Source organism: Nelusetta ayraudi, unplaced genomic scaffold (genome assembly GCF_046127955.1).
Source record: "Nelusetta ayraudi isolate G7.1 ecotype Tasmania unplaced genomic scaffold, CSIRO-AGI_Nayr_v1 ptg000002l, whole genome shotgun sequence".
Lineage (NCBI taxonomy): Eukaryota > Metazoa > Chordata > Actinopteri > Tetraodontiformes > Monacanthidae > Nelusetta > Nelusetta ayraudi.
Window position 1 is genome coordinate 6,409,777 of NW_027466052.1, and position 17,042 is coordinate 6,426,818.

A 17,042-nucleotide genomic window follows, 5' to 3' on the forward strand; every position below is an offset into this window, starting at 1 on the left:
CCTCAGATATATTTCAAAGTTTGAAATGATAAAGGTTATTTCAAAAACAGATTCAAATATTTCAATCAATTTCATCCAAGAAACGGAAAACAAACCAAAAAAAACTGCCTGGTAATTCAAATACTGTGTTCACACGCAGACAGACATGGGGAAAGTCTATTTTCATACAAGGCCAGACGAAATGACAGACACTTAAAAAAAATATTGTGGATTACACAAGGTCGCTAAATGTCTCGAAACTAGTGCAAACAAAGACGCATGGGAAAAATGACTCAATGAAGCAACAATTATAGCACAACAGCAGCACACATCTGAAGGCTCTGCGTTGTTCTTTGTGGCTTTCACCTTCATCATGAACAGCCACAATTCTACCTACTCTTCTCCAGATGTCTGCTTCTAAATATCCCACAATTGAAGATAATTTCAAATAGTGGTGCGATAGAAGAACAGAGACAGTCAGACGGACACGGGTTTCCTTAAAGCCTGGTCAACAGCGACCGCTTGTTTATTTTTCTTCTCAAACACATGACATTTTGTCGACAAAACAGAGCTCAGCTCTTCCTTGAGATACATTTCAGTCATTGCAAGAAATCTCTACAACACTCTGACCATCCAGCTTTGAACTCGTCTCTGGGTAAGACATTGTTCCGTCATACAGACATTTAGTACAGAAAACAAAAATCCTCAGAGATTCAAATAACACTGCATGGGTACGAATAACACAATGTTTAAAGTGAAACTGTCAGAAAAGTCGACAAAAATGACTTTGACTGACTATTTCTATTCTCTATTCATCGTCACATCTTAACATTCTCCTTCTACCTTCCACCCCTTGTTCTAAATGTGTCATTCTAAATCGCGCCAAAGATTGGCCTCAGTGGAATTCTGAGCTATGCGAGAGCCTTTCAAGATGACCCCCTTGTTAAATCCAGTCACTCACATCAGGGTCACTATCCTGGGCCGATACAGGGGGACAGGAATGGGATTTAATACTGTTGTGTTTGCCGAGTGCCTCGTCAAAGTCGAGCTGCAGGCCGCCAACAGTGATTTCCATGCAGCCGTGGTAGAAAGCTGTCACAGGATTGGCAGGTATTGGGATATTGTCTGGCAGAGAGACAGTGGAAAAATCAAGAAATGAGATGATGAATGCAGCTATCAAGACTGTAAAATGCATATTATCATAGTAACATTTACTGGACAGAAAAATAGTAATTATAAAAAAAACATGAACAACCTTCAATAACATCTGGAGGTAAGTCAATAGTTCTGAACAATTCTTCTGGGCCATCAATTCCCAGACATAATTTAACTTGTGAGCCATTTTCAATTGCCACTGCTATGTTGCGAAAAACTTCTGAACCAAACTACCAGCCCTAAGAGTTGCAATCAAGTTATTAGCTTTCCTGTAGCACCACCATGTGGTTGGAATTTAAAGTGAAATCCAGCTTTTGGATGGAATGGCCTGCGATAAAAACATGTTTTCCTTTAACAAGGGTTTTTTGTTTTTTCAAATAATATTCCACAATCTCTGGTCAAACTGTTGCTTTGAGTAAAATATCACAGCCAAAAGTAATGAATACATTTTATCTAATTGTTTTTCATTCTGGTTATGTAGTACTTACAGACTAATTTAAAAGAGTAAATATTATCTCTGTGATTGCGTAAAAGCATGCTGGCAAGCTGGCAAGCTGGCAAGCTGCTTCTGTTTGCTTTTGCTTTTGAGCACAAATGGGAGGTGATTACATTTAGGTTTGCTTTAAACTTCTTGCCAAACATGTTGGGAGGCTTTCTTTTAAAAACATCATATTAGATGATAGTATCCACGATCTCATGGCCTGATCACGTGTACATAATGAACAATTGCTAAAGCTTTCCAACAAAGGATTTACTTGGTATTTGAACTAACCTGGTATTCCACCAATATATGTCTGCACATCGCTCTGCATTGTTGTGTTGAGGCCCTCCAAAGCCTTCTGCAGGGCATCCGATTCGATGTACATGACAGTGGAGGAATTGGCTGTTATCTGAATGTCCGTGGGAGTCACATTCAGCTGCACTGTCAGCCGATCGGGATAACAAAGCATGAGCGTGTCCAGTTTTGCCACAGAGACGCCGTCCAGAAACACTTGCAGGTTCTGCAGAAGGGAGAGGAACACTCTGTAAAGCACTGCGATTTTTGTTTGTTTGTTTGAGTCTTTGACACGCAGGGACAACAAACGTGTTCAGCAGTTTGAATGTACTCACCGCATCTTCTTCTCCCAGTGTGACGACAGCCACTGACAAGGGGACTGTGTCTTTATGGACAAGGGCGAAGAGGACACCTGTGCTGCTCGATGGACGTATGCTCATCTTTACTTCCACATTCCAGCTGTCAGAATTCCCTATTTGCACATGCACGAAGTTCCATTGTTACAACAAGCAAAAAGTGCATATACATTTGACAGCTACACTGAAATGAAATCATACACAGCACATATTTCCATGTACTGATCCTGAAAAACAACAAAATAGTAAATAAAAATAAGTGTGAGCACACTCAGTAGAAATTTAGAATAGAACGCGTCTTCAGGCGAGACAGGCAGAGCTCAATGCAAATTTGCCACGCTGATGAAGCTTAACTGAACTTACTCACTGTAGTCAATGTTAAAGTGTGCCAGCCCCTTTCCGCTGAAGAACGATCCTGGCTCAACAGATACAAAGCAGTGTTTGCTCTCCTTCTCCTGGATGACTTCCTTTACCCCAGACGCCCCCTGGTTCATCAAGTTCCAGCCGCGGATGCAGCCGTCAAGCCGTGGGTTGATCTAAGTCAAATAGATGGATGAAGGTTGTGAGGTCACGGGTTAGAACAGGTTCACGTTGCCAGGCTGAATCACTGTTTGTGTGTACTTTTTCGATGATGTGCTTACGAGCTTGATTAGGTTGTCGGTGCGATTGGGCAGGCCAGCGATGTAAACCTTGGTCTCCAGTTTGCCGTTAACTGAGGTAAAGAGACTCTCTGGGCTGTTGATGCTCATCACGGCTTCCTTGCTGATCTTCACACTGATGCTGCTCTCCAGTTCATCAACGGAGATCTGCATTACAAAAAAAGAATGTTTCTGAATTGCGTTTACCATGAGTTAACGGTTAAAAGTCATCACATTTTGATTTGATTGCAACTATGAATATCATATTTCCACCCTTAACCGCTTTCCTGTTGAAACAAGAGTAACAAGGGAACTGCTGTGGTTCTCTCTTACCACATGCCACTGTCCATCATTGATGGCTTTTCCTCCACTGGTGACCTTGAACGTGTGCTGGTTCTTGAACTGCACTTCAATTTGTCCACCTCGTAGCCCTAACATGAACCAGGAGTCCTGGGAGGACTCTGCATACAGCACAACTCCCTCTGGGTCAAAGGTGCGGAAGTCAAACTCTGCAGCAAACCTAGTGTCAGAAATCAGACGGACAAAAACTCAGAGACAGTTTCTTCCCCACAGCCATCAGAACACTTAGCATGAGCACATGATCAGCCACTCCCACCTATTTACCTTTATTTATTTATTTATTTTATGGAAACAGACGCACTTCACACTGTCTACACTTTTTAACTGTTCTTGTTGCTGTTACTTTTACTTGTTGTTGTTACTTTAATTATTTAGCTTTTACACCGAAATGGACTGAAGCAGCAATTCTAATTTTGTTGCAACTTGTTGTGCAAAATAAATTCAATTCAATTCAATTCAATTCAATTCACCCAACGGAATTATTTTTGTTTATTACAAATGGAAATGGCCACTATTACTTTTGTTGTGTCATAATTTCAACTGGTTCCAAAGTAACTGGAATGAAAAAATATACTAAGAAAACCCCATACTGGCAAAAAAAGAAATATATATATATATTTTTTCCTCTTACCTTGTGTTCTCTGGCAGACGGAAGCGAAGGTAGATGACAGGAAGGCCTGCAAACTGCTCCCCCAGGTAAAGCATCTCAGGATGTCTGTGGTCATAGAGCTCCAAGCAAACAGGAATGCTATCACAGTTGTGGCCGTCCTCGGCCAAATGTAGACCTTGACGCCCATCACAGTGGCACTCGTAGCTGCCTATTGTGTTTATACAGATCCCATCGCACATATTCATATCGCACTCGTTCACATCTGAAACCAATGGTAAAAGAAAGAAAAGAAGAACTTTAAGCTGCTGGCTTTTAATCTACGGCGCCATCTGTTAGTAGAAGAAACAATAACTTAAAACCTACCATCGCAGGTCTTGGAAGTAAAGTTGTACTCAAAACCACCAGGACACTGGCATTCATACATCCCTGGTGTGTTGACACATTTAGCCGGCTCCCCACAGATATTGGGGTGCAACAGGCACTCATTAATATCTGGAAAACAGAACATCCAAAGTAAGCACAGGTGCATAGCATGTGTGAGTATGTTGTCATTATATGAGTCATGAGGAGAAATAGTTTTCTTTCCACAAACCTATATTTACACTTAAAAATATTTACGCTTGATAACTAATTAAACTTTTCGGAGAAAGACCAATCTTGGCTTTTTTTGTTATAAAGTCATCTATTTTTTTTCCCAATTAGAAGAAAGACATCAGCAATTGTTAGAAGTTTGTGCATGAGTTTTTAGGATGTGTACTGAAGGATTATCTGTAAGATCAAGTTGAAATTGAATAAAGTGAGTCAGTCCTTGTTTGTGGAGACTTTGCACTCAAAAAGCATTTAACACACACAAAAGACAAACACAGAGTGAACTTTCCGCGTAAGCTGGAGTACAGAGAAATCATTCAAGTAAAAAAAGAAAAAAAAAGAAAATGGCATCCACTATCTTACTGACAACGAGACATGAGATTGACAGCAAGTGGGATTTCTATAGTCATCTTTTCAAATTTGAAATCACTTCACATTCATAAGAGGTCCCCTTGGGTCAGCTCTGAAAAGCAACAAACATTCAGACCCCGGGGCCGCCAGCTGGGGCAACAGAGTTTCTCTTGTGAAGCATGCAGGGTTCCGACATCCATTAAGAATAAATACAACAAGGAGCTCTTAAAGAGAACAATACAGGATTGGAAAACCTCTGTGTTTGCTCAGCTGCTCTCTTGCTCTACAAGTCCAGACTCCACTGCGACTGTAACAGCTGGACGTCTTCATTCCTGTGACAGAGTTTCTCTAACCACCGAGAACAGAGAAGAAAAGAATCAGGCCTCACCCACGCAGTTGATTTTGTTGGTGGTAAAGTAGCCCACTTCACAGCGGCACTGGAAACTGCCAGGGATGTTGTGACATTTTTGGTCACATCCCGCAGGATAGTCTGGATCGAAACACTCGTCGATGTCTGTGAATCGTGAATCAGCAGCCAGGTTAGAAAAAAAATCGTAAGAGGACAATATTACTACAGTTTTGTGCACTTGGATTGTTATTGAGGGATGCAATCTGGTGAAACTAACCATCCTCACAGCGAAGGCCCTTCCAACCTGGCTTGCACACACAGGTGAAGGAAGCATGGCGGTCTATGCAACGCTCAGAACCCTCCTTGTAGCATGGAAACGGTGTGCACTGGTTATTGATTTCTGGTCAACAACATACAACGCATTTTACAGTTAAGACCAACTTGTATGTCACTCACAAGCTAACTTGTTCTAACAAATGTTCTTACATTTAAAAACAAAGCCCTTACCAGTCACACAGGTCCGAAGGTCTGAAGGGATTCCAGAGTTTGCGTTCTGGTTATTGATTCCAACACGGTGTGAACCCAGACACACTGCAACCAAGAGCAGTCTTTGTCAGCATAGAATGGCAAAGGCAAAGCACAACTCATATCAAAACATGTCACAAAACATAAACACTTACCAACATATCTCGGGTAGAAATATTCCTGTGGAAACACAAAATATGTATGTATTTTATTACCAGATTAACAGATGCCATATAATCCACAGTTGTGTTTAATTCCATTTTAAGAGGCATGGGGTCGTAAATAATTCATTGTTTTTAAGCATAGTTTCACTGCTTTCAAACAGTTTATATAACTAGTGGTTACAAGTATTAAAATGGTTATGTACTGAATATGACTTTTTCTGTTGCTGCCTTTCCAAGGACTTTCTTGAAAAAGAGACATCAGCTATTGTGTCAGGCTGTTGTGTTAGGGTCATATGAGTAAAACTGTTGTGAAATTGAATTGAATTGATGTGATGTAAAAATTAATGAAATTCTGAAATAAAAAGTTCCAAAAAAAGACAACAACAAAAAAAAAAAAGAAGACATTATCTTAATGGGGCTTAATGGGTACAACAAAGGGCTCAATAACACAAAAACATCTCAGCTCTATGACATAATTAAAATGCTCAAAGTAAATCCGCTGCATAAGCAAGGAGATTTGTTCTACACTGATGCCAATGTTAATGAAGTTTGGTGCAGTAAAAAAGATGTTCAACTTAAAATGTCATAAAAAAAACAAAAACAAAAAACAACAACCTAGCATCTGTAGTTTCTGCAGATGAATTGTCATTAACGTCATGGCATTTTGAACGGCTTGCACTGAAGTCGGCTCTGGAGCCCATATCCATGACTTAAGGAAGACTTTAGGATAAGGGGTGAAATGTCTCCAGGTCCAGAACCACACAGGTCCATTCTGCAAGGCTCATCTTACCGTCTCCGGCTGATTCTCAAAGATCTCCCTGGCCTCCTCTTTGTTGCACAGCTCCTCGATACATTCTCTCTCCAGGTTGCCCTTCTTGGTCTCCTCAAGCAGGGAATTGGCTCTCCTGTGGCGGACCAGGAACTGCGAGGCCGCGCTCTGGCTCATAACTGGCAGAAATGCAAACGAGCACGGCCACATTGTGTTGATTTTTTTTGCATTGAGGTAAATCTATGCTGTCCATTTTATTTCTAGATTGAATTTGGGGCGAGGACCTGTGGAGTTCATGCAAAGTTTGTTTTGTCTGACTGACAAGCTTAACAATCAACAACAGTTTTGCGTGTGATAACTGACAAGGTAACAACTGACAACGGCTGTGTTTGTGATACAGCTCTGCAGCAACATTATAATAACACAGGAGTGACCTCAACAGCTCCCCCATGTTTCTGCTGACAGATGGCTGATGAGGCTGCGTTGACAAAGTGGACGGGCTCATTACTCCTCTTGTGAAGAGGCCAGAAAAGAGGGTCATTGCGAAAACGGTCACTTCCCAGAAACACGGTAATGAGCCCCAGATTGGTGTACCGGGGGGTTCGATCCGTCCGTGATTGTTTCCCGGCGCTGAAAGTGAGTCACGGACCCCCTGGACTGTCACTTGTATTTTCTTGGAATAGGCGAGAGGAAAAAAAAAAAATCGCCTGAAGTTGTTCCAAACTTCCAGAGAGTCCACTGCACACACACGCACACGCACACACACACACACACACACACACACACACACACACACACACACACACACACACACACACACACACACACACACACACGGATGGTGTCGGGCTCAGGTTCGGTGACTTGACCCGCTAGCTAGCGCCGCTCCATACTTACATCGAGAAGCATCGACGAGGGTCGCGAGAAACACAAGACAAGCCAGCGGTTGCGCGAGCGGCCGGGTCTTGCTCCACATAGTCGGGCCGTTCTTCCAGCTAGGCCACGGTTTGGCTCCGGGGGGATGACTGGGTGAGTTCGGCTCTGCGTGAGTGTGTGTGTGTATATGTGAGTGAGGGGGGAACTTTAGTCCCCTTCCCGAAAGTGTTTTTGCGTAGGGACAAGAGTAGGAGGAGTGCCGGGCGGGAGCCGCAGAGGGCAATGTGAGCGGCGGCCAGTAGGGGGCGCCTGTGAGTTTTTACAGTTACACCGGGACGTTCGCACTGTTCATCTCATGAATACAGTCCACAGCTGAGAAAATATCTAAAATTCCAATCTAAATGAACGGAGGAGTAGTTTATTACGGAAGCGTATTGCATTCACTTGGCAAATAAAAAAAATATCTGTTTTTCAGTGTAATTATTTCTGTTTTTCGTGCTATTTTTTTCCCCAGCCCTGTTTTTCGTGCTAATTTTTTCCGCCCTGTTTTTCGTGCTATTTTTTTGTGCCCTGTTTTTCGCGCAAATTTTTTTCGCCCTGTTTTTCGTACAAATTTTTTTCCGCCCTATTTTCCCGAATTTAGAGAGCATCGGAAACAATCGCATCCATTCTTTCATTGAGAGCTAGATATAATGGAAGCAAACATGGCCAGCTTGTTCAGTTCAATCAAATTCTATTTTTACATGGGTTTAAGACACTGGGAAATAGTCCTGTCTTTAAGTGATGGCATTACAACCAGTTTATCAATAATTACACTGAAAAACAGATATTTTTTTTATTTGCCAAGTGAATGCAATACGCTTCCGTAGTTTATCACTGTTTTTGGTATACGATTTTTTGTTTTGCATTTAATGATGAAATAAAATAAGTATTATTGCAATAACAAATTTCATTTTTGTTTATATTTATGTATTACAGTACTGAACAACCCCTCTTTATACAGTTCAAATTTGAATAATTTTTGTTAGCTTTCATGTCACTCCTGTGAATATTTTGCGTCACAATGTACGGTATATGAAATGGTTTTCCTGAAATAATAGATCTTCAATGTAAGGCATCTGGGAAATCAAGCAAGTAATGCAACATTGAGTGAATTAATGAATTTCTTCAGAACAGCAAGTAAGAAGTTGTTAAGTGAATGCACAAGATGCAAATTCAACTACACAACATTGAAAAAAAAGTTCATAGTAAGTGATTTTACACAAACATGGTGAGCTTCTGATATAGCAGACCACGTGGTTTAAAGAACGACACAGACACTGATGTTACATTAATATTGGCTTCATTTAGTTATTTGGGAAAACAAAAACATCACATTTTCACCATTCATTCAAACTGTTTATGTACACATACATATAACAGGCTTAATTCAACACTTTTAAAATATTTGTACAAAATACACTGTTCAAACTTTATAATATTTGTTTCTCTGAAGAGGCATTTTACCGTAAAATGCCAACAGATGTGCGTTGTGAATTTGTGACATACATTGTGTGTGTTGTTAATATTTTTGCATGCTGGCACACTGTTATTGCATAAGTCATTCAGTTGCATGGCTGTGGGGTTGGCATTACTGTAACTTCTCTTTCCCCTGAAATCAGCAACTCAGCCGATGTTTCTGGGAAAGGATTTCTTTTGGAGAGATGATAAAAGAAGATGACTGCCAAAACCAAATTGGTGTGGACAACAGACAAACTTGTTCAGCGATTTAACTGAGTCTTAGTTTTCTCGGTGGTGGCAAACAGAACTCAACAAACACCACTGAATTCAATGGACCTGAGGAGAGTTGATGGTGAGAGAAATGAGGTTGAAGTATTGCTGCTTCTCTTAAAGTTTCAATGTTTGTTTTGCTGCATGACATACATTTTTCAAGATAATAAATTGGCAAAAGTCCCTTAAAATGGAACAGTGGTTTTATACAAGAGAAGAGAGGAGACACATCAGATCAGAGGAATACAGGCAGCCACTTTCTCTATTTTCATCAACTGTGAATCCTGCCTTTCCTGACCTGTAACACTGGAACGATTTAATTGGCAATACAACCCGTCACATCAGTCATTCATATACGGACCTACAAATGCACACTCACGGAAACACACACATACACACGTCAGCTGTTCATCTCATGAACACAGTGATATTTCTGTATGACGAGACAGAGTTAGAAAACAAAGTCCAACCGTCAAGAACTTTTCCTATTGTTCACTGATCGACATATTCAACAAAAGAAATCTTTAGAACAATTTTATGTTTTTCATGTTTTTTTTCCCATGTTATTGAAACAGTGTATGTGTATAGATCTAGATATATATATATATATAAAAACACATCTTTTTTTTAACTTTTTTTTTTGAAAAATTAGGATTGTATAAAATTGAGTGGCACTGTTTGGGATCCTGTGATCATGGGAGTACCCATAAGGTCACACAGCCAGGTACTTTGTTTTGGAAAATGCAACTTCAAAAGAAAAAAAAAAAAAAAAACAGGTTGTCATGACCAGGCTGCACAGAGGTGACTGTGGAGGCTACCATTGCTTCAACTACAACTACACTACACATGCAGTGACTCTGTGAAAAGTGAGTGCGGCTAAAAAAGAAGATGCTACTGAGAGTGTTTGCCTTTGGGCACAAGCATAGAACAACACAACTTGTTAACGACGATAAATCCTGTACCTTCAGCGGTTTCCGGGCACGGGGATTGGGGTGGGGTGGGGTGGGGTGGGGGGGCGGGGAGCAGATTCACAGCAGGCAGTTTGTCAGAGGAATGCGCAAAAAAAAAAAAATTAAGTTTCAATCTACAGTGCGCAGTGCTGCTAAAGTAAGACAGAGCATAAGTCACAAAACAGAAGAACATTAATATGCAGCCAGCAGGGCAACACCAGAAACACACTATCCATTTCACAACCATGAGACAAGACTAGTCCGCGTGTTAGAACATTAAATAATTAGAAGTTAAGCTGAGAAACTTCGGCATTGGAGAGCTGTGCAAACTTTTTGAAGGATTTTGTTCATATCAAGTATTAGTACTACATAAAAAAAACATGTATTTTTGTGTTCCGACAGGTTTAAGTGTATGTTGAACAGTATGTAATCCAATCCAATACAACTTCACCTTTACATCAGAGGAGCAATTTCTTCTGAAAGAGTCACAAGTTGATCTTGTAAGAATGTTGTACTCTGATAAAGCTCATGAATTCCAGTTCTTTGGCTAAATCTAAACAAACAACTCACTGATTTGAATTGAAGTTGTCTCATTAAGATGCATGTGATTTTCAACCCGCCAAACATACATCCTGATGGAACGCTGTGTATTTTGCCGTGCTTTAGAGAGAAACTTGAGCAGAAATCCCGTTCAACGTACATCCAAACAGGGTTATGGGAAACAAAAAAACACACACAGCACAAGCAGGAAAAACACAGAATCTTACCAGTTTTTGTGAAATGAAAAATTTGAGCCTTCTATTGAGCGCAGTGCCATTGACAGAGAAGTGAAAAGCGTCCACAGAGAGAATGACGCGTCCTAGCTACGCTTGGTCCTGACGATCACTTGTGTGCTGTCAAAGTTCCCGTCGGCAGGCTGAGAATGAAGACGGAAGTGGCGAAGATGGAGAGATGAGACAGAAAAGCTGCAGTCTTCCCTTCCTTCCAAAATGAAATACAACGGATCGCCTTTCAAAAAAAACCTCTTACGCGAATCAAACAGACAGGGGAAGCTTTTCAGGGCAGCGCTGTGCGAGGCCTGTTCATCTACACAATTGGAGGCGATTAAAGTGCATGTGGGTCACTGTCACAACTGTCCAGTGAAAACCTTTGTTCTCTTCTCACGTCACACACAAAGGAGACCCCTACAGACGCTTGGTATGATTATCCTTTTTTTTTTTTTTTTTTAACCCCCCACTCTGGCCTGAGGTGTGTTCTCTGAAAGTTGGAGTGATGCACACCAAGACCCTGCAGAAAAGTCCGTCTACACGGCTCACAGCTCCGGACTCCGAAAAAAAAGCCTCCTTAAGACTTGAACAAGTCTGCCAGTCAGGTGAGATGCATCTTCAAGCATAGATAAGACCACAGTGGAAATAAGTAAAACTATCTCAACTGATAGTTTTTGTCCCTCCTTCAACTTGCTTATAAGTAAAAAACAAAAACAACAACAACAACAAATATTTAAAACTCAGTACTAGACACGCAGCCTAGTGAAGATGGATTTTTGCGCAGTACAAAATAAAATATGCTGGTTCTGGGCGTTGTTGAAAAAGTACAAGGGTCCGTGGTCAGATGGAGTAGGTGGAGCTCTCAGACTGCTGCCGAATGTAACACTGAAAACTCTTGTCTCCAATCGGATGCTCCCTGAAAAAAGAGAGGAAAAGGCTCATTTTAGTGACTGAAATCTTTTTTTTCCATCAGAAGATGACTGATGTGGCCAAGCAAACCCAAGGAAATAAAAATATACAGGCAGAACTATGGTAATGTGGAGTTAATGACAGCACCACCTGCTGGCCTTCCAAAGGAAGTTTGTGTGACGGGTGCATTTCTTGAGTTATTCCACCACAACTCCAGTCAATGTGTGCTTGTGAAGTTGTGGTTGTGTTTTGTTTCACGACTAAGATATGATGAGACACGTATTCATCCCAAGACTGGGAGACTGCAGGTCGCAGACTGCAGTTCAACTGCAAAATTACTCTGCGCCATCCTGGAGCCTCTCTGCAGTAGAACTTTTTTTCGCCAGTAGACAGACTAGCAATTATTTTATCATTAAACGGACATCAGAGAACCGAATAGCTATATCGTGTCTCATTGAATTCACTTCAATTCTCATGACGAGCTTTCCGAAAGCATCTCCGCCTGTTGTCCAGAAAGTGCACCAACCACTTACTGGCTCCCTATCTTTGTCTTCTTGAACTTGTCGCGCTTGTACTTGGTGTGCTGCTGCTCCAGGGTCTGCACGGACGAAACGATCTGCTTGAGGGTTTTGTAGGTCTCCTGGGGGTCGTCGATGACGAAGCTGGAGTACTCTTCCTGCTCCGGCCCGTCGTACACCGACTTGCTGCCGCAGGCCTCTGCAGGGGCCGACAGACAGAGTGAGCGGGATCAAGTGGGGATAAATGTTTTTGATTTTTTTCAGAGATGTTTCTTGCGGCCAAATTTTGTAAAATATTTTTTTTTTCTTTCTAGCTTTACGAGAGATTTCAGGAAGGAAGGTACTCGATAACAAGAAAAACAAACACAAAACACTCCTGCTGACCTTGCATCTTGATCACTTTGGGCATGTATGTGCTGAAGAGGGAATAAATCCTCTCCGTCTCTCGGTCTCCATCCACGTCCAGCTGGATGTTTGCCGGCAGACCACTGGAAAGGCATGTGAGAGTGTTGGAGGAGGAGCTCACGTCAGAAACAGACAGACAGACAAACACGCAGACAGACAGATGCCTGCCGTTGCTGGCCAAATCCAGCCACCCGACGCTCACGTACCCGGTGCAGGGCGTACAGCCAGTGGCGGTGTCGGCGGAGAGCTTGCAGCAGAGCCAGTGGCCGTTGAGGTAGGCGGAGGGATGGTAGGTGCTTAAGCGCTTGCGGTTGCACTGACTCACTTTGGTCAGGATGTCGATCCAGTCGCGAGCCTCCACGCAGTTGTTGGCCTGGATGTAGAGGGCTCGCTCCGGCTGGATGACCTGGAACATCTGGGAGGAGGAGAGGAGGGAGAGGCAGGAAGTGACGCAGCAGCCCCAGGGCGAAGTTCTGCCTGGCGACTTGTTTGACGGCTTACATTTTTCATCTTGAAGGACTCCTCCTCGAGTCTTTCCACAGCCAGGATGTTCTCTATGGGGATACTGCAAAGAGCGACCTCGCCTGGACGTTGAAGGAAAAAGACCCAACTTAGTTTAATTTCTTCTTTGCATATACACACAAACAAAGTTGTGTTTTTAGTTTTAGGCTGCCATCTATTGCTGTGTGGCGCGTGGTGGTCGCTCACCTTTGGTTTTGTGGTAGGTGAACTCGTGGTTGGTGAGGCGAAACCATCTCTTCTTGAAGTTCTTCATTCCAAAGCGGTTCCTCCCTTGCGCTCTCTTTATCATGAATCTGGCAGGAAAGCAGACGAACAGGGCCAATTAAAACCCTCGACAGATGGCCTCAGAGCGCTAAATGACGCGTGGTAGTTTAATTCCAGCCAAACAGGGCATCCTTTACTAACAGCAGGTCCACCACGTCAGAACACTGTCCTTAAATATTCAAGCACTACAATTACTTTCTTCACATACACTATTTGTGACCACTACAGAGTCCAATAAAAGTCAATCTTTTGTCATTCCATTTACATGCTTATTCACTCAGTGCTGTGCGTGTACATACACTCTATAATACAGCAGTCATAGACATAGCAGTCTATGAGTCAAAAGGAGACAGCCCAACAATCACAGGTACCAGTGGTTTTGCATATTTCAATCATATCAATTTAGTTAATGTTGTTTTTATTTTCATTTTTTTCCAAGATCCTTTTCACTGATATTTTTTTTTTACATTTTTTTTATTCTTTTGCATAAAAAAATGCGAGCATTATTTTTTTCTGAAGACTTAATTTTTCCCAAAAATAAAAATGTAAAAATGATTATTAACAAAAAATGAAAGCTTCCAGGTGGGAATTTAAAAGCAGGCTTTTATCATTTAAATAATTAATGTATGTGTTAAATAATTACAATCCAGGGAAGTAACAATTTTTACCTGCTTGGCTATTGATTCTCTGGTTATCTCATAACGCCATTGACTTAAGTGGCTCTCAGCGATCTAAAGTCTACTCTCTTTTCAATGAAACTACTGTAAAGCTAAAACATGTGAAAACCACAAGTATGGTCCTTTAGGGAGAGTGAACAGCAGGAAGTCTTGACTTGAGGGTTGGGGCGGGGGAGGGGGCAGGACTGTAGGATGCATGGGATGTGAAGCACCAGGGGGTTTGTCAACACTTCCACCCTGCAGAATGACAGACTTGTCCTCTTTTCACACGTTAACGTCTGTCAAAAACGCCCAGAGTGTAAAAAAATAGGTCAGGGTGAAAAAACAAAAAACAAGGATGAGGAATCAGGCAGACGTGAGATCCCCCGAAATGTTTGCAGTGTAAAACCAACAGCCGCTGCCACACCAAGCATGTCGGAAGGGCCACCGGCGCAGGCGGCGCCCCGTACAGGAGCAGGCTTTATACCGTCACAGCGGGACTGGAGTCCAGCACACAGTGTCGGTAAAAACGGGCGGCTACGAAATGGGACCAGATGTAGAGTAAAGTGCAGCAGCGTCTACAGGAGTGCACATCTGGGAGGTGGGGGCAGGGGGCGGGCGAGTGCACGTACATGAGGAGCAGGGGGGGTGGTCGAGGGGGAGGAGGAGCCGGGGTGGGGGTGTCACACAGCCTTTCACAGCCGAGCTTCTTACCTGCCCTTCGTGCCTTTTGACCCCTTCCCATCAACCCGCTTTATAGTGAGCTTTACACTCCTACGCCCCGGTAGCAGAAAAAAAAGAAGGTGGAGGAGGGGGCAGGGGGGGGTTGTTGATGAGCGACACGCTGGCACAGCTATCAACAGGAGCTACGTCTTACATGGTGATATAGGTTTGTGCAGTATCGTCGCACGGCAGCCTGCGTGCTTCCAGCAGTCAGGAAAGGCAAAGTTAAACCTGACTTAATCAAATAGAGCTCAGAAAGGTTGGTGCTACTCATTTATTCAAACAGTAACACAATGCTATTGCAGCCGAGCAGCACACTTGTAAAATAAGCCTGTTAGGATTCCGGGGTTTGCTGATGCGATTGGCTCTCAGCAGCAGCAGCTAGGGTTTCATTATTTTTCTTCCTTTGGGATGCTGACAGCCAAGTATGTCGGAATTTATTTCAACCAGAAAACCAAAAACAGCTTGACGGTGTCTGCAGGAGATCAAATTTGCCCGTTGTGGTAAAAAGTCCTTATATGCTGGATGTACGGTGTGTAGCATTGCGAGAGGCATTTGTTTGTAGTGTGATTTTCAGATTTCCAAAAATAATCGGATAAAATCTTACCCCTCCTTCAGCATGATTGGCGTTTCGATGCTCTTCTGATCCCATTTCCCAGAGGTTGAGATCAAATCCAGGAACTGCAATGTTAGAAAGAATGAAAAAAAAAAACCTTAATCAGCACTTATATCATTATGTTTTTATATCCGCTGCAATTTTTAAATTCTTGTCACTGATTAAAAAAATGCAAGGCATCAGTGAGAGGCACACTCACATTCTTCACAGCGTCAGCGTATTTCTGCTCATTGAAGTAGTCGTAAAATGTGGCCATGTAAGACTCTTTGAAATTGGCCTTGAGAGACAGAGGAGTGTCACACATACAGGGAAAAATCCACAAGAATCATCAAACAGCTGAAAAGGATTCCAGCTCAGCAGGATAAGACACTCACAGATTTGGACTTGGCGAGACTTCCTAGCGTCTGGATGGTCTTGGAGATAAGAGTGAGGGTTCGAGAGGTCGCTGGGTCCTGACAGAACAAAGTGGCATAAAGTGACCACCTCCCCCGTGTGAATACCTCATTGATAGTAAATACAGTTCAGTCTGGCAGCTCAGAAACACGTGTTTCCTTGAAGAGGTGGACTTACCGGGTGGTGCGGCAGTAGATGGAACAAGTTCGGGGAGAGGATGGCTGGAGCGAAGAAACGCAGGAAGATGAAACTGCTCACCGCTGTGTAACGGACATCCTGGTCCACTGTGTTGAAAAAAAAAAGGGAGTCCATATTATTATTATTATTATATCAGGCTCCATTCTAGCTGGAATAAGTAGAATCCATGAGGGACATTCAGAAGTTGAAATTCAAAGTTGTCCAAAGCAAATTTTGCTGTTTAATGGCAGTACTCTTTACCGTCCAACAGGGGGCATCATAGTATATGATAATGGTTAATTGACTGTTTCTTGTTCATACAGACGCTTGCGACTTTTTTTTAGACAGCATACGGGTAAACACAATAATGCAATCCTGTTCTTCATTTTGTCAATTTCCTTTTCTTTCATTTTGGATGCATTTGCAGCTGGAATCCAAACCAAAATTAGTTTGTATATGCAAAAAAAAAAACCCAAAAAACCCAAGGATTCTGTTTCTGTTACCTTGGAAACGTGTGGCGGCAGACTCCCTCAAAGAGAAGAAGATATCGCACATGACAGTGGGGCAGCGGACGCCGGAGGTGGTGATAACGTTGAAGATGCGGTCGACATAATGCCGAAGGTTTTCCTGCGGAGGCCAGCAGCCGCTGTCAGACAACACAGTTCGCCACAAAGCAACAAAGGCGACAGCACACGCCCGCTCCGCTCTTCCCCTCACCCTGTTTGTCTCCAGGTTCTCGGACTCCTTGAGCTTCACCGGGTCGATTTCACAGGATTTGTGTTCCGTGCAGATCTGTGAAGATTTTTACGATGAGGCGTCGGTGGCCAAATTTTCCAAAATGTGAACATTTAAACAAAACAAAACAAAAAAAATCAAA

The 17,042-nt window shown here is 42.5% G+C and overlaps 2 protein-coding genes across 3 annotated transcripts in view; both read right to left on the minus strand.

The window, feature by feature from the left end:
* Window positions 1–471: 471 nt before the first annotated feature.
* On the minus strand, window positions 472–7,712 carry pros1 (protein S). The gene is made up of 14 exons (XM_076020157.1): window positions 7,517–7,712; window positions 6,641–6,798; window positions 5,842–5,866; window positions 5,669–5,752; window positions 5,439–5,561; window positions 5,201–5,326; window positions 4,237–4,365; window positions 3,895–4,135; window positions 3,237–3,423; window positions 2,907–3,071; window positions 2,633–2,801; window positions 2,245–2,381; window positions 1,907–2,135; window positions 472–1,104 (listed from the first exon to the last, which is right to left on the minus strand). The coding sequence occupies exons 1-14, from the start codon at window positions 7,593–7,595 to the stop codon at window positions 923–925; spliced, it is 2,034 nt and encodes a 677-aa protein (XP_075876272.1). The 5' UTR covers window positions 7,596–7,712; the 3' UTR covers window positions 472–922.
* A 1,108-nt stretch (window positions 7,713–8,820) lies between these two features.
* The window catches only part of rasa3 (RAS p21 protein activator 3), a 33,156-nt gene continuing 24,934 nt past the window's right edge, over window positions 8,821–17,042 (minus strand). For both annotated transcript variants that reach the window (XM_076020118.1, XM_076020127.1), the window contains exons 13-24: window positions 16,883–16,957; window positions 16,669–16,792; window positions 16,166–16,272; window positions 15,970–16,047; window positions 15,795–15,872; window positions 15,587–15,660; window positions 13,523–13,629; window positions 13,316–13,398; window positions 13,021–13,229; window positions 12,794–12,897; window positions 12,425–12,608; window positions 8,821–11,898 (exon numbers count right to left, since the gene is read on the minus strand). In XM_076020118.1, coding sequence (XP_075876233.1) covers window positions 11,823–11,898; window positions 12,425–12,608; window positions 12,794–12,897; window positions 13,021–13,229; window positions 13,316–13,398; window positions 13,523–13,629; window positions 15,587–15,660; window positions 15,795–15,872; window positions 15,970–16,047; window positions 16,166–16,272; window positions 16,669–16,792; window positions 16,883–16,957 — 1,299 coding nt within the window. In that variant the 3' untranslated portion in view covers window positions 8,821–11,822. The remainder of the gene's footprint in view (window positions 11,899–12,424; window positions 12,609–12,793; window positions 12,898–13,020; window positions 13,230–13,315; window positions 13,399–13,522; window positions 13,630–15,586; window positions 15,661–15,794; window positions 15,873–15,969; window positions 16,048–16,165; window positions 16,273–16,668; window positions 16,793–16,882; window positions 16,958–17,042) is intronic.